Source organism: Macadamia integrifolia, unplaced genomic scaffold (assembly GCF_013358625.1).
Source record: "Macadamia integrifolia cultivar HAES 741 unplaced genomic scaffold, SCU_Mint_v3 scaffold577, whole genome shotgun sequence".
Taxonomy (NCBI): Eukaryota; Viridiplantae; Streptophyta; class Magnoliopsida; order Proteales; family Proteaceae; genus Macadamia; species Macadamia integrifolia.
In genome coordinates this window covers 283,382-301,281 of record NW_024870491.1, presented here as the reverse complement: position 1 = coordinate 301,281, position 17,900 = coordinate 283,382, and the positions used below count along the sequence as shown (strand labels likewise).

Sequence of the window (17,900 nt, the reverse complement as noted above, 5' to 3'; positions counted from 1 at the left end):
ATCCCAAACTCAAAACATTTAAAAATTATTTTACACAGATAGGAAAACCTTGCAATCACCAACCCACCAAAAGATTTACCTCAAACCACCCATATGAATCAAAACCCAAGAACCGCAGCACTAGAAGGGGAGAAAGAGAAGGAAAATAATAGAGTTCAATCGTAAGAAAGAAATGTTGCTACAAGATCTATATTCAAATAGCCTTTAAATTTAACATAAGGTTGTTAAAACCATGATTCCCTCTCCGATTCCGTTGCTACAAATTCAAGAGAACAATTTAACGAAGGTTGTGAAAACCATGATTCCAGCCCCGATACCATCTATACAGATACAAGAGAACCATATAAAAAGCGAAATGGGTTGGAGATCCCAACGCCTCTGCATTTCCCCCTCGTTGTCCGCAACCCTCTGACAGTTTGTTGGCCTTCAGCTGCTGGAAATCCAATCAACTTCCATTTCAGGGTTAAGTCCTAACACCAACAGAGAGATCATCGATTGATCGAACAATTCATCACCATGGGAAACACATAGAAGCTGGTGAGATGTGAGAGAAGATGGACCAATTCGAGAAACAGTTTGTGACCATGGAGGTTCAGGCGGAGTTCATGGAGAAATCTATGGCCGGAAGCAACTTATTTGTCGACCTCCTGAAGGAGATGCCAACAGATTGACGCAGCAGGTCACTGATGATTAAGGTTTGGAGGTCTCTGTTGGGCTACCTTAGGTGGAGGAACAAATCGGTCCCACTGTTTTCACTTGTTTAACTAGTTACTTTGTTTTTTTTGGCTAAAGGTTTAACCAGTTACGAGTAAAATGAGAGGGGTAGTTTAGATATTTAAGAAGTACAAAAAAGAAAGAGATGTAAAAGTTCAAAAACAGGGAAATACTCATAAAAAAAAAAAGTAAGAAAATTTAATAAATATAGATAAAGTATAGGGGAGTGATAGTAAATTCTCTCTCTATATATATACATGGTAAACCTAAATCAAATCGGATCAAATCGTTAACAGCCAGGTAAGATAAAATCGAAACAATCGAACCCTTCTTTATTGAGTCAGCTTTTATTTCAGATATTATCGACCCAATCAAAACAGGATCAAACCGACCATTTGACACACCTAATTTCAAAGGCTATTTAGCCCCAACTTTTTGGGGTTTTCAATGCACAGTGGAAAGAAGGGTTTTTTTTTTTTTAATTATATAATGATGTAAGAAAGAAGAACCAGTTAATTAATTAAGTCTTTGGACTTTTATGGTAATTAAGAATTAATTAAACCTTAGGAGAGCTCCCATCTAAGACGCAAACGCGTCTCTTCCTTCTACATGGTATGTACAATTGATAATGAGTATCCTAAGGTTAACGCGGAGAATCTTCATATCCTCTTAGTCTTTACTAAGAAAATCAAAATTTGACCTCTCTACTGTTGAGAGAGAGAGAGAGAGAGAGAGAGAGAGAGAGAGAGAGAGAGATCCTAGACCCTTCCACACGCCAATCCAAAAGCAATAGATAAGACTTGATCAAAAGGAGTCAGATTAACTATTACCATGGGGGACCACAAAAAGGCTATCGTTTTCACCACACTAAACCATTTAAAATCTCCCACGCTACTCGACCCTCATAACCCACAACCAAGAAGAAGAAGAAGAAGAAGAAGCAGCCATGGGAGGTGAAATGTAAGCAGCTACTGTGAATAGTATCTAGTTTCCCTATCTGGGTGTGTTATGAAGCCCAGTTACTTGATTGGTTCTAAACTTCTCTCTCTTATAACTGTTAATGGCAGGTTTGAGACTAGTGAGACCTTAGCAGAGTTTCTTGCTTCGACACCATTGCTAACAGAATCATGGAAGCTTTGCAACCTTGCCAACACTACGGCGCCTCATAGTTTCATCGTAGATCAAATCGGAGACGTGGGTTATGTAGCTTTTTCCGGCGTACAATTGGTCACCGGAGATAACTCATGCGGAGATAATTTGGTGGCTTTTGAATCTGATGGAGTTAGTAATGGCCCTTTTTCATCTTCCTTCAATAGAGAAGATGGAGAAGAGCCTGCTATGGTTCATTCAGGGTTCTTCAATATCTTCTTAAATATGTCTCACAGTCGAATCTTCCAGAGTCAGGTAAAGTGTATATATATATATATATATATATAGTTTTCTTTTCTCATTATTTCTCTAAACTTGTTTTCAAGTTTTAATTTTCATTACCAGCTGGTAAGCTTACTTAATTAGTTCTCTCTTAATGGTTTTGAAATGATTTCTACAAATTCCTGGGTGATCTCTCTCTTAAATTTGATAATATAGTTCTTTTTTTCTTAGAATATGCTTAGTCTTGCATTGATTATACTTTAGATTATAAGGTTTCTGATCTATAAAAAAATTCAATAATATAACACCTGAGGCTACTGGTTTCCAAGGAAATAAATAGAAATAAGTAAGATTAAATAAAAAATAAAAAATGAAAAAAGATTGGGTATGCCACCGGTATATAGTAAGCTAGCACATACCTACTATTTATCTCTCTGATATTCCATCATGTGTCCTCACTAGTGCGGTTCCCTCCTTATACTGATAGAATACCTATCACCCTCCCAAAAATAACTTAAAATTTTGTATTTTTACTTGACATGAACATGATTGTGTAACTAACTCTAAAATATTTTAATTTTTATTATTAAAATTTACTAAGTTTTGCAATCAATTTTTTTGATAATTATTTCATTTTGAAAATTTGATGAATTGGGTGGGTGTTGGAAGATACAAAGGGGATACAAAGGGAGAATGTTAGGTGTGATATAGAGTCTCAAAATCAAGATCTAAGTGCCTATGGCACTACTCCATTCCAGTTCCACCAGTAGGTATATTGAGTAAGAGTTGAAGGTAATTACACAATAATAACTAAAAAACAAATCTTTAAAGTTTAAACTCCCTTCTCTTTCCCTTTATTTTGTAATCAGATGGAACTGTAGGGAATCTGTGGCCCTTACCTTGATGGCTTGGTTTTTTTGATTAAGAATGTTATGACTACTTAATCGCAAATACTCTGATCTTAATCTTCTTGATTTGAATCGGCCTATTCATATAATTTTTGTAGTTTTTTATCAATTTTGATAGTTTTCGTATAGATTCTAAACCGACTCCAACCAATTTCAATATAAATCGAATCGAAATCAATTGAATGCAATTTAAATATCGATTCTAAGTAGTTAAAGCATAGTGGAAGTAGAAAAGAGCTACCAAAGTACTTACCCCTAAATCTCACTATATTTGGAAGCATTTCCAAAAGGGTGTCTTTTTAGGAGGAAAAATTCTGAACAATTGACCTAATTCTTTCTATCTTTCTATCTAAAACCGTTGATAAAAAAGTTATAACTAATTAATGTCAGGATCTCTCTCTTTCTATCTATATCCTAGAACCATCAAAAAGGGCAAAAGTTATAATTGATGTAGTTATGATCATAATAATTTATTTATTTTATCTTTTGTTTCCCAATCATACTACTTTTTTAAATGGGAGAAAGAACGCTTTTCGTCAGTGCCCTTCCCTATGCACGCATGTTGCAAACGGGTAACATTCTTTCTTCTGTTTTTTTTAAATTATCATGAATTCTACTCGTTCCCACCACTAGCCATGAGCTTACCTAACCCTAAGAACGTTGGGAAGTGTGAAACTCGCTTGAGCATCTTGTGTCGGCTACAGGTTCGGGTTGGTGTTGGCCCCTCATAGACCCAAGTGAATTTCAACCGTCCAATAGCAAATCAAAATACATACCAGTCAGTCAGTCAGTCAGTCAGTCAGGGCAAGACCAACTGGTAAGTCAATGGGCCCATATAGACATTGACCCATCATCCCCCAGGCCCACTTTCAGACATTATTTGCAGCCGCAACTCTGCTCATCCATAACCAAAATCCCTTCTCTTCTTCACTCAATTGATTGAATGATACTTAAAAGGATTCTTCTGAGACTTGGATTGGATGTCATCAATTTCACCTTTAGGTTGGCATGAACTATGAAGGAATACCTCTAAACTAGTAGTCAGTTGGCCCTAATAATCTTTATTAATCTCTTAATTAATTAATTTTTTTTATTAATCAAGGTGTCTGGACCAACTTTAATCCATCTTGATTAATCCTTTAATTAAATAATTAACGCTAATGCTAGGAAGGGGGTTGAGATAATTATTTTAGCATTGATCCATAAGGGAAGGTTTATAACTCACAAAAAATATTTTATTGGTAAGAAACAGAGCCGGTTTGATCGAAGCTTTCTGAACCAGTTTGTTTTTTGGGATACACGCTTGTCTTTTTCTTTTTCTTTTTTAATTGTTCTAAGGTTAAGGGAACATATAAGCTTGTAAGTTGTTGTATGTATGGTTCAGTGATTGTAAAATCATGAGATGCAAGGGTAAGAAAGTTCATTAAAATAAGGGGAAAGGGTTTCTATGGAAGAGTCAAGAGTGTGGTCATTATGGCCAAACACATAGGAGACGAAATGCTTGGCCCAGCTATCTCCCATGAAATAAAAAATGACGTCTCCATTAATACTTCTTCGTAGACACCTACTGGCATTGGCTTTTTGTGAAAGTGTGAACAACTCACAGCAAAAACTCTCCCTTAAAATAATAAGAATAATAATAATAACCTATCCTTTCATCTCACTGTACCTTTAGACTTCTGATTTGCATTCACATTGGTGTTCACACAGAAGACACCAAGGATTGTTCCCCAATGGACATGTTCCCACTCTCTCTCTCTCTCTCTCTAAATCCACTCAAGAAGGTCCACTAATGTAAGTGTCATAATCATAAATGAGTGGAGTAGAAGGATGGAGAAAGAGGGGGTGGAGAAAGAGGGTGGTCGGCCTAGGGTCTCTCTCTATGTCTTCCTTCTGTTCTCCTTGAAATTCTTTGTTCTTCTTCTTGACCCGCTATCAACGCTATTGAATGGTGGAATCTTCAGTCCTTGATGGGTTGCTTGAATTTCCTGCTCTCGTCTTGAGCTGAATGATCAGGAAAGGGTACAGGTTGGGCCCCTTGTGGACCAGATATCATCAAAGACCACCCATCCAAGTAGCCAACTGCCAACACCAGCTACAAAAGGGCAGCAGTGTAGATTCTAAAAGCAGCAATTTAGAAGTCAATGGGCATAATAATTGACAATTCCCAGCCCCCTTGAGTCAATCCATGGATACAATGGGCACTTCACAGTTCACGCGGTCCAAAACGGGTTTCTTTTGGTTCATTTCTCTCAAGGTCGCAAAGAATGATAAGGTCATATTTCAAATAATTTGACTGATACAAGGAAGACCCCCCAATTGAGAGATCAATTTGTATTGTTTGACATTAACCCACTAATGTAATGGATGATTCCCTCTCTCTTATCTTAGTGAGGAGGTAGTTGAGAACTTGATATGACCAATAAGATCTTCTCTGCAAGAAAATCAAGCCGGTTTGAACATGGTCAAACCATTTGTTCCAAGATTAACATTCACCCAATCCTAGGGAATGTGGGCCAAATTTAATAAATACGCGTCCATTCTTACATTAAAGTTGCCACACTTTAGCTCTGATACCACTTGTTAGGATTCGAGTAGAACTTCACTTTTAGTCCTAATACAGTTCAAGTAGCAACTTTTTGAATTGGTTTGTGTATGCGTAGATGATGGCAGTGATGAACAGAAGCAAGGCAGTGATTATTACAGGACACTCAATTGGAGGAACAACTGCCTCTCTTGCAGCTCTTTGGTTGCTCTCTCATTTACGCTCAATTTCATCTCCCTTGTCTGTCCTCTGCATCACCTTTGGGTCTCCACTGTTAGGGAATGAGTCTCTCTCGAAAGCAATTCTCAGAGAAGGATGGGGAGGCAAGTTCTGTCATGTGGTCTCAAAGGATGATATTGTTCCAAGACTACTCTTTGCACCAATAGCCTCCATTAGTCAACAACTTAACTATTTACTACAGCTTTGGCAGTTCTCCATGACATCTCCACAGTTGGGTCAATTAGCAATGCAATTACCTGAGGAGGCTAAAATTGAATTCTACCATTACATCTTGAGCCATGTCGCAGCAGCGGCAGCAGAAGGAGAATGTTCAATGAAGAGTTCATATAGGCCATTTGGGAGTTATCTTTTGTGTTCTGAAAAAGGAGCAGTTTGTGTTGAGAATGCAACAGCTGTTGTTCAAATGCTACATTTGATGTTTATAAGGAGTTCGATGAATTCTATCATCGATGATCATCTCAAGTATGGAGAAGCTGTAGAGAAAATCTCACTGCAGTTTCTAAAAAGCAGAAGCTTCACAGAAGGGGTTCTTCCTGATTCAAGCTATGAAGTTGGGATTTCACTAGCATTGGAGGCCTCTGGGATAGTAGGCCAGGTAAACTTTTTATCCTTTTTCCACTTTCCTCTATATAAAGTTATGATCAATCAACAAAGATTAAATTCTATGTAAATGTAATTATCTTTTGTTTCTGGATCAATGCAGGACTTGGTTGCTGAGCATGCCAAGGAATGCCTAAAGATGGCAAAACAGATGTGTCGAAGACCAAACATGAATAGTGCTTACCTTGCCATTAGTTTATCCAAGGTAACACCATATAGAGCTGAAATTGAGTGGTATAAGTCCCTGTGTGACAAATCTGATGATCAAATGGGCTACTATGACTCCTTCAAGTTCAGAGGAGTTTCCAAGAGAGACTTTAAGGTGAACATGAACCGACTCAAGCTCGCTGGTTTTTGGGACAATGTAATTCAGAAGCTGGACAGTAATGAGTTCCCTCATGATTTTCACATACGAGCAAAGTGGGTCAATGCATCTCAGTTCTACAAAACCCTTGTTGAGCCTTTAGACATTGCAGAATATTATAGGACTGGGATGCACAAGACCAAAGGTCATTATCTGATGTATGGGAGGGAGAGGAGATATGTGATCTTTGATAGATGGTGGGCGAATAGAAAAGAAGGTGGTGAAGATAATGGGAAGAGGAGCAAGTATGCAGGGCTGACACCAGATTCTTGCTTTTGGGCAAAAGTGGAGGAGGCAAGAGATTATTTAGAGAATGCAAAGAGTGAGGAAGATCCATCAAAGTTGATTAGACTTTGGGAGAACTTGAACAAGTTCGAATTATATAGTAGTCGATTAGTTGAAAACAAGGAGGTTTCTAAAGATGTTGTGGCAAAGAATTCAAGCTATAGTTTGTGGGTGGCAGAATGGAATGAGTTAAAATACTTGTTTCCCCAAATCTCTTATCAGTTCCCTAGGAAATGAGTATTAGCAAGCACAAGAATATCCTCAGTTTGTGTACATAGAAGTTTCTGTAATTAATTTTTCTTCAATTACAGTGGCTTTTTCTTGTACTAAATTGCTTTTCTGTTAGGTTCCTCTTGTGAAAGACTCCTGTTATGTTGTTACTGTATCTCTGTTAGCAGTAAGTAAATGTAGTTAGTTCCTTTGCTTTCCCCAGGAAATAAGTGTTACCAAGCACAATAATGCCCTCAGTTTGTGTACATAGTCTTTGTAAATAACTTTTGTTCAATTTCTGCTGCTTTTTCTTCTACTAAATTGTTTTCTATTAGGTTCCTCTAGTGGGAAGTTGAGAATCAATTAAACTTCACTGGAGAACTTATTTAATTCTTTTTATTTTTCTCTTAATCTCTGACAAGCCAACAACCTCTAGCTCTGGCTGGTCTTTGACTAGTTCTACCAAATTTGGCAGATTAACCAAGCCTGGTTTTTAAATGGAGTCAGACCATTGATGTCTTAGTTGTGATTTAACCATCTGCTCTAGTTCATTTTTCCTAAGAGAAAGAAAAAACAAACTAGGAGGCCACTGTTCTAGTTGTTTTAGCTCAACCAAGAGGGTAGTTTACCTGACCATTCCTACAGAACCTGGTCTATATGCATTAGAGAAGCCGCAGCATCAGCTCCTCTGTTACTAGTTTATCTTTAATTGTGTAAATGTGTAAGAGGGTTAGAAAGGGTAGATAGATTGGATTCGAGTATTGCAACCCAGTCATGACTCATGATCAGACCAACCCAATTCTATCCGTTTTATTGAAAAAAGTGAAGAGTCTAGCACATTTTATTCCTCATGGATCATCAATCAAGTTGAAGGATGCCTGATATCAAAGTTAAAAAATTAACAATCTAGAAACTAAGCACATGACAAGAACCCTAAAATAGATCACACAAGAACCCTCTTTACATAGGATGACTACAGAGATCTCTCTGCCTGTGCTGGGAAAGAAGAAAAAATGAAAGGTGGATTGGGATTGAACCCGACGTGAATCGAACACGCAACCTTCTGATCTGGAGTCAGACGCGCTACCATTGCGCCACGGATCCACCGGTTATGATTTATCACCATAAATTTTTAAGTATATAAATAAATATGTGGGTGTTTCGCCTTGAAGGTTTGGAGCTCAATAGATTCTTTTCAGAGTTTTATTAGAAATCTTAACCCTTCAGCTATAAGAATATTCAGAGAATCGAGTATGGGTAGTACTGCAATTCACCTGATCAGCTGTGATTTGACTCCAAATCCCTTTCTTGAATGGTTCTATTTCTAGGGTACGTTATTCATTCACTCCTTTTTGAATCTATTTTGGTTTTATTTTTCTCTTTTGTGCTTGGTAGTTAGGTTAGGTATACAGCCACTGCTTCGATATACATTGAAGGTATGCTTCTGTTTCTTTAACACATGATTTGTGTTTGATCCTTTCTTTCTTTATTCATTTGGGTTCATATATTGAGTATCGTTTCATTTCCTCCATCTAATGATTCTTTTTTGTTTTTTAGGAGTAACATCAGAGATGCTTAGCTTGTGTTAGTCTTTCTCATATATACTCTCATTGTATTTTCATGATCTTAACTTCTTTTTTTGTTAATCCATACGTTATTGTATGCTACCCAGGGTTTAAAAACCTGGAATTTGAATCCTGGAATCCGATCCCGATCTGATTTGGTCAGGAACTCAGGATCAGCCAAAAATTCCCTAGCACTAGTTTCCGCACAAGGATCTGATAAGTGGGATCGGTTAGAATCAGCCAAAAAATGCCCTTAACCCTAGTTTCCGCACAAGGATTGAACGAGTTAGATTGGTCAGAATCGGGATCAGCCACTGCCGATGCTGATCTGATCCCGATTTCTAAAACATTAATGTTACCTTCTGCGTCTAGATTACTTTGGTTGGCCTAATTTATATCGCCATGCAGAGGAATGATATTGTTTCTGTCCTATATTACTTTGGTTTCTCTGTTTTGCTTTCATTGTCTTTATATTCATTCTACATTGCCATTAGCATGTATTTGGGACATTTTTGCCTCAAAAGGTTAAGAATTGGGGGTGGGGAGACCCTCCTCAGATATTTATTTGTTTCTTGTCGTCCTAAATGTACGATAAGTAGGCACATAAATCTTTTTTCATATTATTTTAAGCAATGTACCTAGTATTGGAACTGTTTCTAATTCAAGTTTTTTAATTTTTAATTTATTATTTAGTTGAATTGATTAAAATTAAATAGAAAAGAATTTATTGAAACTTACAATTATGAAATATAAAAAATTTGTAATGTCTGTTTAATACTAATGATATGGCCTTGCTTCTATTGCTAATTTGCTATTATTCAATTAATAGGAGACTTGTTGACAACAACAATTATAAGAGATTCCTGTATATGTGTTTTGGAAGTGAACCAATCGAATACTAATCCATTTTGCAATGAGAGATGGAGTGTAGCTATAATTTCCCTGCTAAGCCAAAATAGATTGAAATAAAGGGAGATGACTGAAATATTAAACTGGAATTATTTCGCAAAGACAATTCCTCAGCTACTTCCCTAACAAGCTGAAACAGATTGAAACTGACCAAAATAACCACAACATTAACTAGCAATATTTTGGTAGAGAGAATATCGTGCATATTGGAATGAACCAAAATGTTTCAACTAGAACAAAATGTAATTTACAACTAAGTTTCCATCTCTTGCTTCTTCTGATCAACTGTCAGAGATTCTCCTCCATCTGTATATATCTATCCTCTAGTATAACTCATCATCAAATTGTGTGGGATACCACCGAAAAAAAAAAAAAAAAAAAAAACCTTTGGTGAATTGGCTATTCACCAGATCACATTCTTTTTTATTCATAAAAATGGCCCTCTCTCTTTCTGTTCATCGAATATCTTTTCTCATTTGATACTCTGCTTCAAATGCATGAAGTAGACATTAGACAATTTGTGAGAATGTTAAACATTTCCATTCTGAAGCTTGATGTTCCTGACTGGTCCTTTGAACCATTTCCCTGCATCCAGTACCCACCACAACATTATTATGTCAAAGATACACCGAGAGCAATGGGTGTATAGTTGAAATTATCCCACATGATGGGGTAGTAAGTTGGCAATAAAAACACTGAACAGGTATAACATATCCACAGGAAGGTCACTAGGAAAATTGGCCTTCTAATTCTTCCCAAATAAAATGGTCCAGGTTTGAAATTCTTCTCATCCATTACCAACCTTGCAAAAATTGGCACTGCATAGCTACCAACCCACCCAACTGCACTCATAGAAAGGATGGCAGTGAAGACAACATTAACCTTCAAAAGGGGTAGTCCCACAACAATGGAGATGGCTGCACATAACCAAACTGCATTCTTTGGCACTTTGTACTTTGGATGCAATCGTCTCCATATTGACGAAAAGGAAATTCCTCCATCCCTTGACAAAGCATACACCTAGAAAAATTCATGACAGATAAAATATCTGTAAATATGTTTCTGAATAGGAATTGAAGATAAACAAAATAATACGATAATAAGAAAATGAGATAGAATTAGAAGGAGAAGCTGGTTTCTCTTACTACTCTGACTGCACTAGCACTGACAGAAAGGCAACCAAGAAAAAAAGATCCCCATATGATGAAGAGGAAAACTATAGCTCCTCCAGAGTGAGGGAACCTTCCCTGAAATGCATCATAGATTATTTGTGCTGGTACAAGTGCTCCAGCTGTCTCATTGGTCTGGTCGTATAAGTAGTTCACATCCTACACAAATTAAAGTTTTAGAGTCATTATATTATGCATTTCTCCTGGACATATTACCCAAACAGTAATACTTTGTAATAGAAGTACCTGAATGCTGAAAGTGAGAGCTAAGTAGTAAGCCCCTCCAAACAATGAGATGACTCCTATGCTTGAGAGAATTGCAGTAGGGCCAGTTATGTCTGCATCTTTTGTTTCCTCTGTCAGATATGCAGCAGTGTCATAAGACTCATAACCCAAACAAACAGTAATGACTGAGAAGTACTGATAGAATCACTGCATAGGGTATGCTACTGATGCCAGTCAACTCTGGAGATGTCTTTAAATGAGTAAACACATAAGAAGCAGATTGAGCATGAGGTGCCACCAAGGGGAGCATTATAACAACAGCCAGACCACCAATTACCTGCACGTCTTTTGGTGGGAAAATAAAAAAGAGCTGTAAAACATAGGAGAAATGCAGTACTTGCGAGGAAGAACTTCCATTGACAACATTCTCAGAAATTTGTGGTCTGTACGTTGAATCAGTCTTACAGTTTCCCTGAAGATTTCAAATATGAGTTGTACCCTTATAGAATTCTTATGTTTCTCAGTATGACCTCTATCATCATCTCCGTTCCCTTTATCAATTCTCCTATCCCACCTAGGTCTATGAATTTATCTATCAATTCCATTGCCTTCTCCTTACCCATGAGGTTCCAACATTTGATCCTTAATTGACCTAGGAGATGTTCCCGGGCATCCTCAAAATAAAGGTTCTTAGACAGCCCAAGCCCATCCCTTGGAAAGAAAAAGGTAGCACCGAAGAAAGGAAAAGAGCAAGATGGTGGTTTTTCTTGTTCCCGCGAAGAAAAGATCACACCCAGGTTCTTTTTTACCCAAACCTATGGCAAAAACGACTCTCTCTCATGATATTTTGTATATATGCAAGTGAGTCATCAATATTTTTGGGTGTCGATGGGTTTGACGGGTTTTTGAAACAAATTCATGGTACTAAGTTAGGATCTTAACAGTTGTCCCACAAAAGCTCTAATGAATTTATTGAACAGTGACACACATATAGAATCAGTGAGAGGAAGAAAGAGGAAAGGACTCCTGTTCACGTTTTGTCAAATGGTAGCTTTGAATACCTTGTGGGATGGGGAATGGAGAAAGAAGGAGAAGAGAGAGAAAATGACTGCCTAGTGTTGAGATTATCAGAATCATTTGACATCTCTTATCAAATCAGCTCAGTTTGATTGCAGGGTGATGTTTCAGGCATATCCCTAGACCTGTGCAGTTCACATGATACATACTTGTCAATGCAATTTGAATGGTAGGAACTGTCCTTTATGGCCCATGTCTGACTTTGAGATCCCCTCACCCCAAGTGAATGATCGTAAACATCTATTAAGAACCATTGTTCAGACTATTATGGAAAGAGGGTATGGCAAGGAAACCCTGGAAATACTTAACAGTCAGAATCCATAAGGGTATGTCCAGATGAAGTTTTCTATACCCAACAAATGTGCTGTGTATTGACTTGTAAGGTGATTCTATTGGAAATTTCTGCTGGCAGTTTGGGTGGTAGAAAGAGATGGAGGAAATTTTCTACTGATTCACACTCTCTATTTGTCTCCTCTCTCTTTCTCAGTGTGAGACATCTCTATAGAGTACCATAGAGAGGGGGAGAAATCTCTGGCCCATGAAAATGATAGCTTAATATATGGTTACAGATCAAAGCATACCTGCAACCCTATTGAGATTATGTCAAGAATGGCTACAACTTGTAATGCAAATATGTTGAGTACTGCCAATATGATGATTTGAACTATATACATGCATAAGAACACCCAGGGAGGAGCAAAGTATCTGCCGCCCTTGTTTGTACCAGTACAGAGTAAAATGATGATTTGCAATATCAATGACCCTGAATAAGCCTGGCAGTGGAGCAGAAGATGAGCTAGAAACCATGTAATAATTGGGATCACATTTTGGATGGTGATTCAATAGAAACAAGTTATGAGGAAGAAGAAGTACCTGTGCGGCTACTGCAGAAATTATGCCGATTATTTCCAGCCAACCACAGCACCAAGAAGCAAATGGACCCCATCTGGGGCCAGCCAAATGAGCAGCCCAGAAGTAAAGTGAACCAGCTGTCTGATGTCAATGCTATAACAGTATCAGTGCTATAAATTTGTCAAATAATATTTTTAAGGAAATAATTGGCAATCAAAGGTAATGAAGTTCCTAAAAGTGAACAAAGCTACTAGAATTTTTTGTCCGGGAATATAGGGTAATTTAGAGAGAAAAACTTCTCATATTGCAATAGGGATTGGTGTAGAGTGGACATGGATCATTGTAGGAATCCATCTTCTACAATCCTCATGAATGGTTCTACTACTCCTGTTTAGATTGTTTTCGAAATATATGAAAGATATAAGGGTACTCTTTCAACATTCTGCAAGTAACACTCTTATCAAGAGATGAAGAAAAGGGTTGTACCTTGGTTTCATATTGTTTCATTGCACAAGAGCCACTGAGGTTCATTGTAAGCACTTATTGCTTGTCATCTTCCTAATTTCTTGGTAAGTTCCTGCAACTTATCCGGGATAAGGAGAGCATAAAGAGTTCATACAAGCCGAATGGGTTATTCTGTGATCTAATCATATTAACGGACACACAAATTGTCTAATTTCAACAAAATATGAAACAGTGATATAAAATCCTTTCCCTCTTATAAGTGATTTTTGCTAGAAACATACGGACCGACTGGAGATGAGGTAATGAAATTCCATCCCTGGGAAGAACTCCAAGCTGTAATGGATCAGTCTACCGCTGGCGCCCTTGACCTGAAATCCACCAAACTATTCTTACGCCTCGATTAGCTGGTTTCTCTAGTGGGCTGGGTGAGCAAGGAGTTTATCCTCTTCCGTTTGATTCATTTCCAACTTGAAGAAAGCCTCGGAGAAAACAAAAAGTCAACTAAGCCCTCACTTATTTCATTTCGGACGGGTTACTCTACACCAAGGGCGGGTGCTCCTATTTGTTCCCAATTAATGATCTACAATTGCCGTACCTAGGAGAGGAGAGAAGAGAAGAGGCTCCAGCTTCTGTTCTTCAAGGCAGTTTAACCAACCAAGCGTAGTTGGCGGAATAGGCACTATTGCAAAGGAGAGGCAGAGAAGGCCCACAAGCAGGTCTTCTGTCTATTTGATACTATTAGTCACTGGCGACTGTCCTTATAACTTACAAGCGACTCCCAATCAGATATGCTCTTCTTTCCACCCCTAGACTATATTCTATCCCGAGAGACAATCAATACGCAATTCCATCCATCGTACGCTCGGTAGGTCAGTTCGGTACTAGTGGATCAGAAAGATAGGCCAGGTCAGCTGCGGCTGTGAAAATCCACGAGAAGTGATTGGGCGTATTGTATGTGCCAATTGCCATTTAGCTAATAAGCCCGTCGATTTGAGGTTCCACAGGCGGTATTCCTGATACTGTATTTGAAGCAGTTGTTAGAATCCCTTATGATATCCAACTGAAACAAGTTCTTGCTAATGGTAAGAAAGGGGCTTTAGTGATCACAGAATCATTAGTGCTACCATAAGAATAAAACCACCACCCATCCCCATATCATAGGTGCAGGCCCTGCATAAAGAATACTTGAACCATACAAAGGGGTCACTGTGAAAAGTGCCATGCTTGAGAACGTAATAGCAAATGTCTTCAACAGAGACTGCAGAAACCAAGCAAAGACCCACTATGAAAATCCTCAAATACTGTGTCTAAAGCAAATAAAATAGGCAGGAAATCAGATTACCAGTTCTCTTCTGAGTTCTTGCTTGTAACCAAGCTCATTGAGACGCTTCTCTCCTGAATCAACTTCAAGAGCATGAACTCTCCTGTCTAGACTCTTCTTTCCTAAATTAACTCCAAGAGCATGGACTCTCTTGTCTAGACTTTCCTCTTCCCTATCCATCTGGAGAGCCTACAGAATCAAAGTGGTCAAAATTCTCCAGTGAGGGACAACAGAGAATCTTTATTTATGTAGATATACATATACTTGCAGATGCTGAAGATTGGCCGATAATAATAAAGTGCCGACTGCCTACTTGATGCACCAAGATAAGAAATAAATAAGAGACGGGTAAGTATAGAGTATAGACAGAATATTATAAGGGGTTAAGCATAGACAGAATATTATAATTGGGATGAAGTTATGGTTGTTATACTTAAGATGGTCTGGACAGGGGTGTAACATGAGGGTTGTGAATCCATCTGGTTTTCTTCACCTCTCTTTTCAATCACTCTAGGTGGGCATGAAACAATCCATGGTAGAACCCTATTCCGTTTGTGAAGTTTAAAACCTAAACATGAGTATCCATTAACCGGAGGGGTTTAAATACTATAATTAAGCATTAATTATTTACTAATTCAAACTATGTTTTCAGCATTACCGCTATTGGTTTAACTTATATAATGAAAGGAGACAATTATGGCAAATAAATAAATAAATATGTGGTTGGTTAAATAGGTTACATTAAAGCAGGTTGTTCCCATGAAAAAATGGGTTACAGAGAGATTACAGGCAAAGTCCTCATATTTAAACATTGAATTACGTACAAAGACTTCGATAGTAAGAACCAAACAACAACAACAATCAAAACCTTATCCCAATTTAATGGGATCGGTTACATGGGGATACCAAGCAAAGACGAGCTCAAGGGTCCATGCAAAAAGATTGACAGATTATGGCTAATCATAATAAGTCCCGGCTGTCAACCTGACACACAACTACAAATCAACCACATCCTTATAACACAGACTATAATAAGGTACCGGCTGTCTACCTAACGTACAATATAGATCAATCAAGCCAATGCATCCTACATGCATTACGTCCACCATCAAGATAAGTTATCACCCAACCTACTTTCATAAAGGAGGAATGAGAAAATGAAATCTTGGTAGCCCCGTTAAGCATGAAAGTAACAACTCGAACATATATCTCCGCGTTGAAAACTATGTAATCACATACAACTCCACATTAAAAGCGAGATAAACAACCCACAACTTGAGCCGGAGGTATTTGTGAATAGTGGTTCAATGCACCGGCATGAAGCCCACCACCACAAGCAACATAAGAACCAATTCCATGCTCTTGACAAATGCACTTTTGGCCCATCGCAACCCATAGAGGTATCTGTGTATAGTAGTTCAATGCACAAGCAAAGAGCCCACAACCACAAGAAAACCACTAGGGGTAGGAACCATGATGCTAATAAGAGACTGCCATTTTTTTTTTTTTTTGTTTAAGCATTGATTATCAACTAATCCAAACTATGTTTCCAACATTACCCCTATTGATTATGTATTTTTTAATGGAAGGAAGCAATTAATAAATGTATCGATGATGAAATAAGGGCATTATGGAGAATTCAATAAACTTCATATCTTGTTTTTTAAAATATTCAAACATTTTAGGTTTCCAGAAAATTTCAGACAAATGTCAATTCTAGTTTTTATTACGGAGGGGGGATTGGGTTTTTAGTGGAATGCAAAGTCCATGCTCCATAAAGTCTGTAGTTTATATGTTTAATTATTTCCATCTTGTCTCATCCTAAATCACATGGTACAATTGTTTTTTTTTTTTTTAGGAAAATATCAAAATTATCACAAGGTCATTCAAATTTTATTTTTTATTTTTGATAGGAGAAGAAGAAATAAATTACAAATAAAAGTAAAAACATAGTTATCGAGTTATCAAAAAAAATTTAACCATTGCCCTGTAAGCAAGGTCATCCAACTTGACATCCCTATGATAGCCATTTACAAAAATCCCAAATTTTAATCCACACTTTTATCTTCTTGTACCAATTTGATCTTGTTTGGGATAAACCTTGCATGATACTTCTGGCCTTGATGCCAGCATAGATCTTTTAAAAACAAAATTCAAAGAAATAGAAAAGAATTCATCATTATAAAAAACAATAGATGACAAACCATTATGAAAAGAGTTAAAATCCACACTATCATCACATGTTATAATAGGAAGATCATCATATAATTATGCAAGTTATCAATCAAGGACTTGAAATCAAAATTAATGTTAGATCGTGACTTATGACCTAACATATTACACTCAACAGGCTATTATTAACATGAGTTGGATTAGGAGATTGATTCTGATATACACACTTATTTCGATGAATCTATAGGAAATGCAGTGTTATAGTCGTAATAGAGAGGACTCGATTAATATCTGAATTAAGCCACAAAAATGAAAAAACCAATGATTCAAATAGTTCAAAAGGAGATGTAGTTTGTAGAGTCTTTGTCCTTAATCCTAAAAGCCTCGCCAACTACAAATGTTTGAAAAAAAGAATATGATAAAAGAAGAATATGCTGACTTGATTCACATTCACATTTACAATGAGGACATACCATCTTTCAAAATAACCCTTTTAAGCAAGGATGAATTTTCAATTTCCAAACATCCAAATCTTCATTTTGTTTTTTAGGAACAATAATCTTTACCCCATGATTATTTTTCTTGAGAGATGACCGAGTGAGGACATGATGCGGTACAAAAATGAAAAAAAAAAATAATAAAATTTGAAAAACTATCAAAGGAAGTCCATGAAGTCTTTCCAAATCTGCAGAGGTAACCACAGCTCGGTTTTACTAAAAAAAAAAAACTTGCCTCTACCAACCAACCTCTCTCTCCGTCCACTTTCCACCATGGTTCAAAAAAAGGGAATGAAATGGTCCTTTGCGGTGAGATCAAAATGGTATCGACCTTGACTAATCCTTTATCCTGAATTTTTTGATCCTGTTCCACATGTATGATTGTGAGAGAGAAAAAAAAAAAGAACTTTT

At 37.3% G+C, this 17,900-nt stretch overlaps 1 protein-coding gene, 1 non-coding gene and 1 pseudogene across 2 annotated transcripts; 1 reads left to right on the top strand and 2 right to left on the bottom strand.

The window, feature by feature from the left end:
• The first annotated feature begins 1,635 nt into the window (after window positions 1–1,635).
• On the top strand, window positions 1,636–7,507 carry LOC122069319 (lipase-like PAD4). Its single transcript, XM_042633309.1, has 4 exons — window positions 1,636–1,674; window positions 1,782–2,118; window positions 5,657–6,373; window positions 6,482–7,507. The coding sequence occupies exons 1-4, from the start codon at window positions 1,661–1,663 to the stop codon at window positions 7,262–7,264; spliced, it is 1,851 nt and encodes a 616-aa protein (XP_042489243.1). The 5' UTR covers window positions 1,636–1,660; the 3' UTR covers window positions 7,265–7,507.
• A 762-nt stretch (window positions 7,508–8,269) lies between these two features.
• Window positions 8,270–8,341, bottom strand: TRNAW-CCA. The gene has a single exon. It is a non-coding gene; the product is annotated as a tRNA-Trp (tRNA).
• A 1,765-nt stretch (window positions 8,342–10,106) lies between these two features.
• On the bottom strand, window positions 10,107–16,206 carry LOC122069317 (annotated as a pseudogene).
• Between the last annotated feature and the right edge of the window lie 1,694 nt (window positions 16,207–17,900).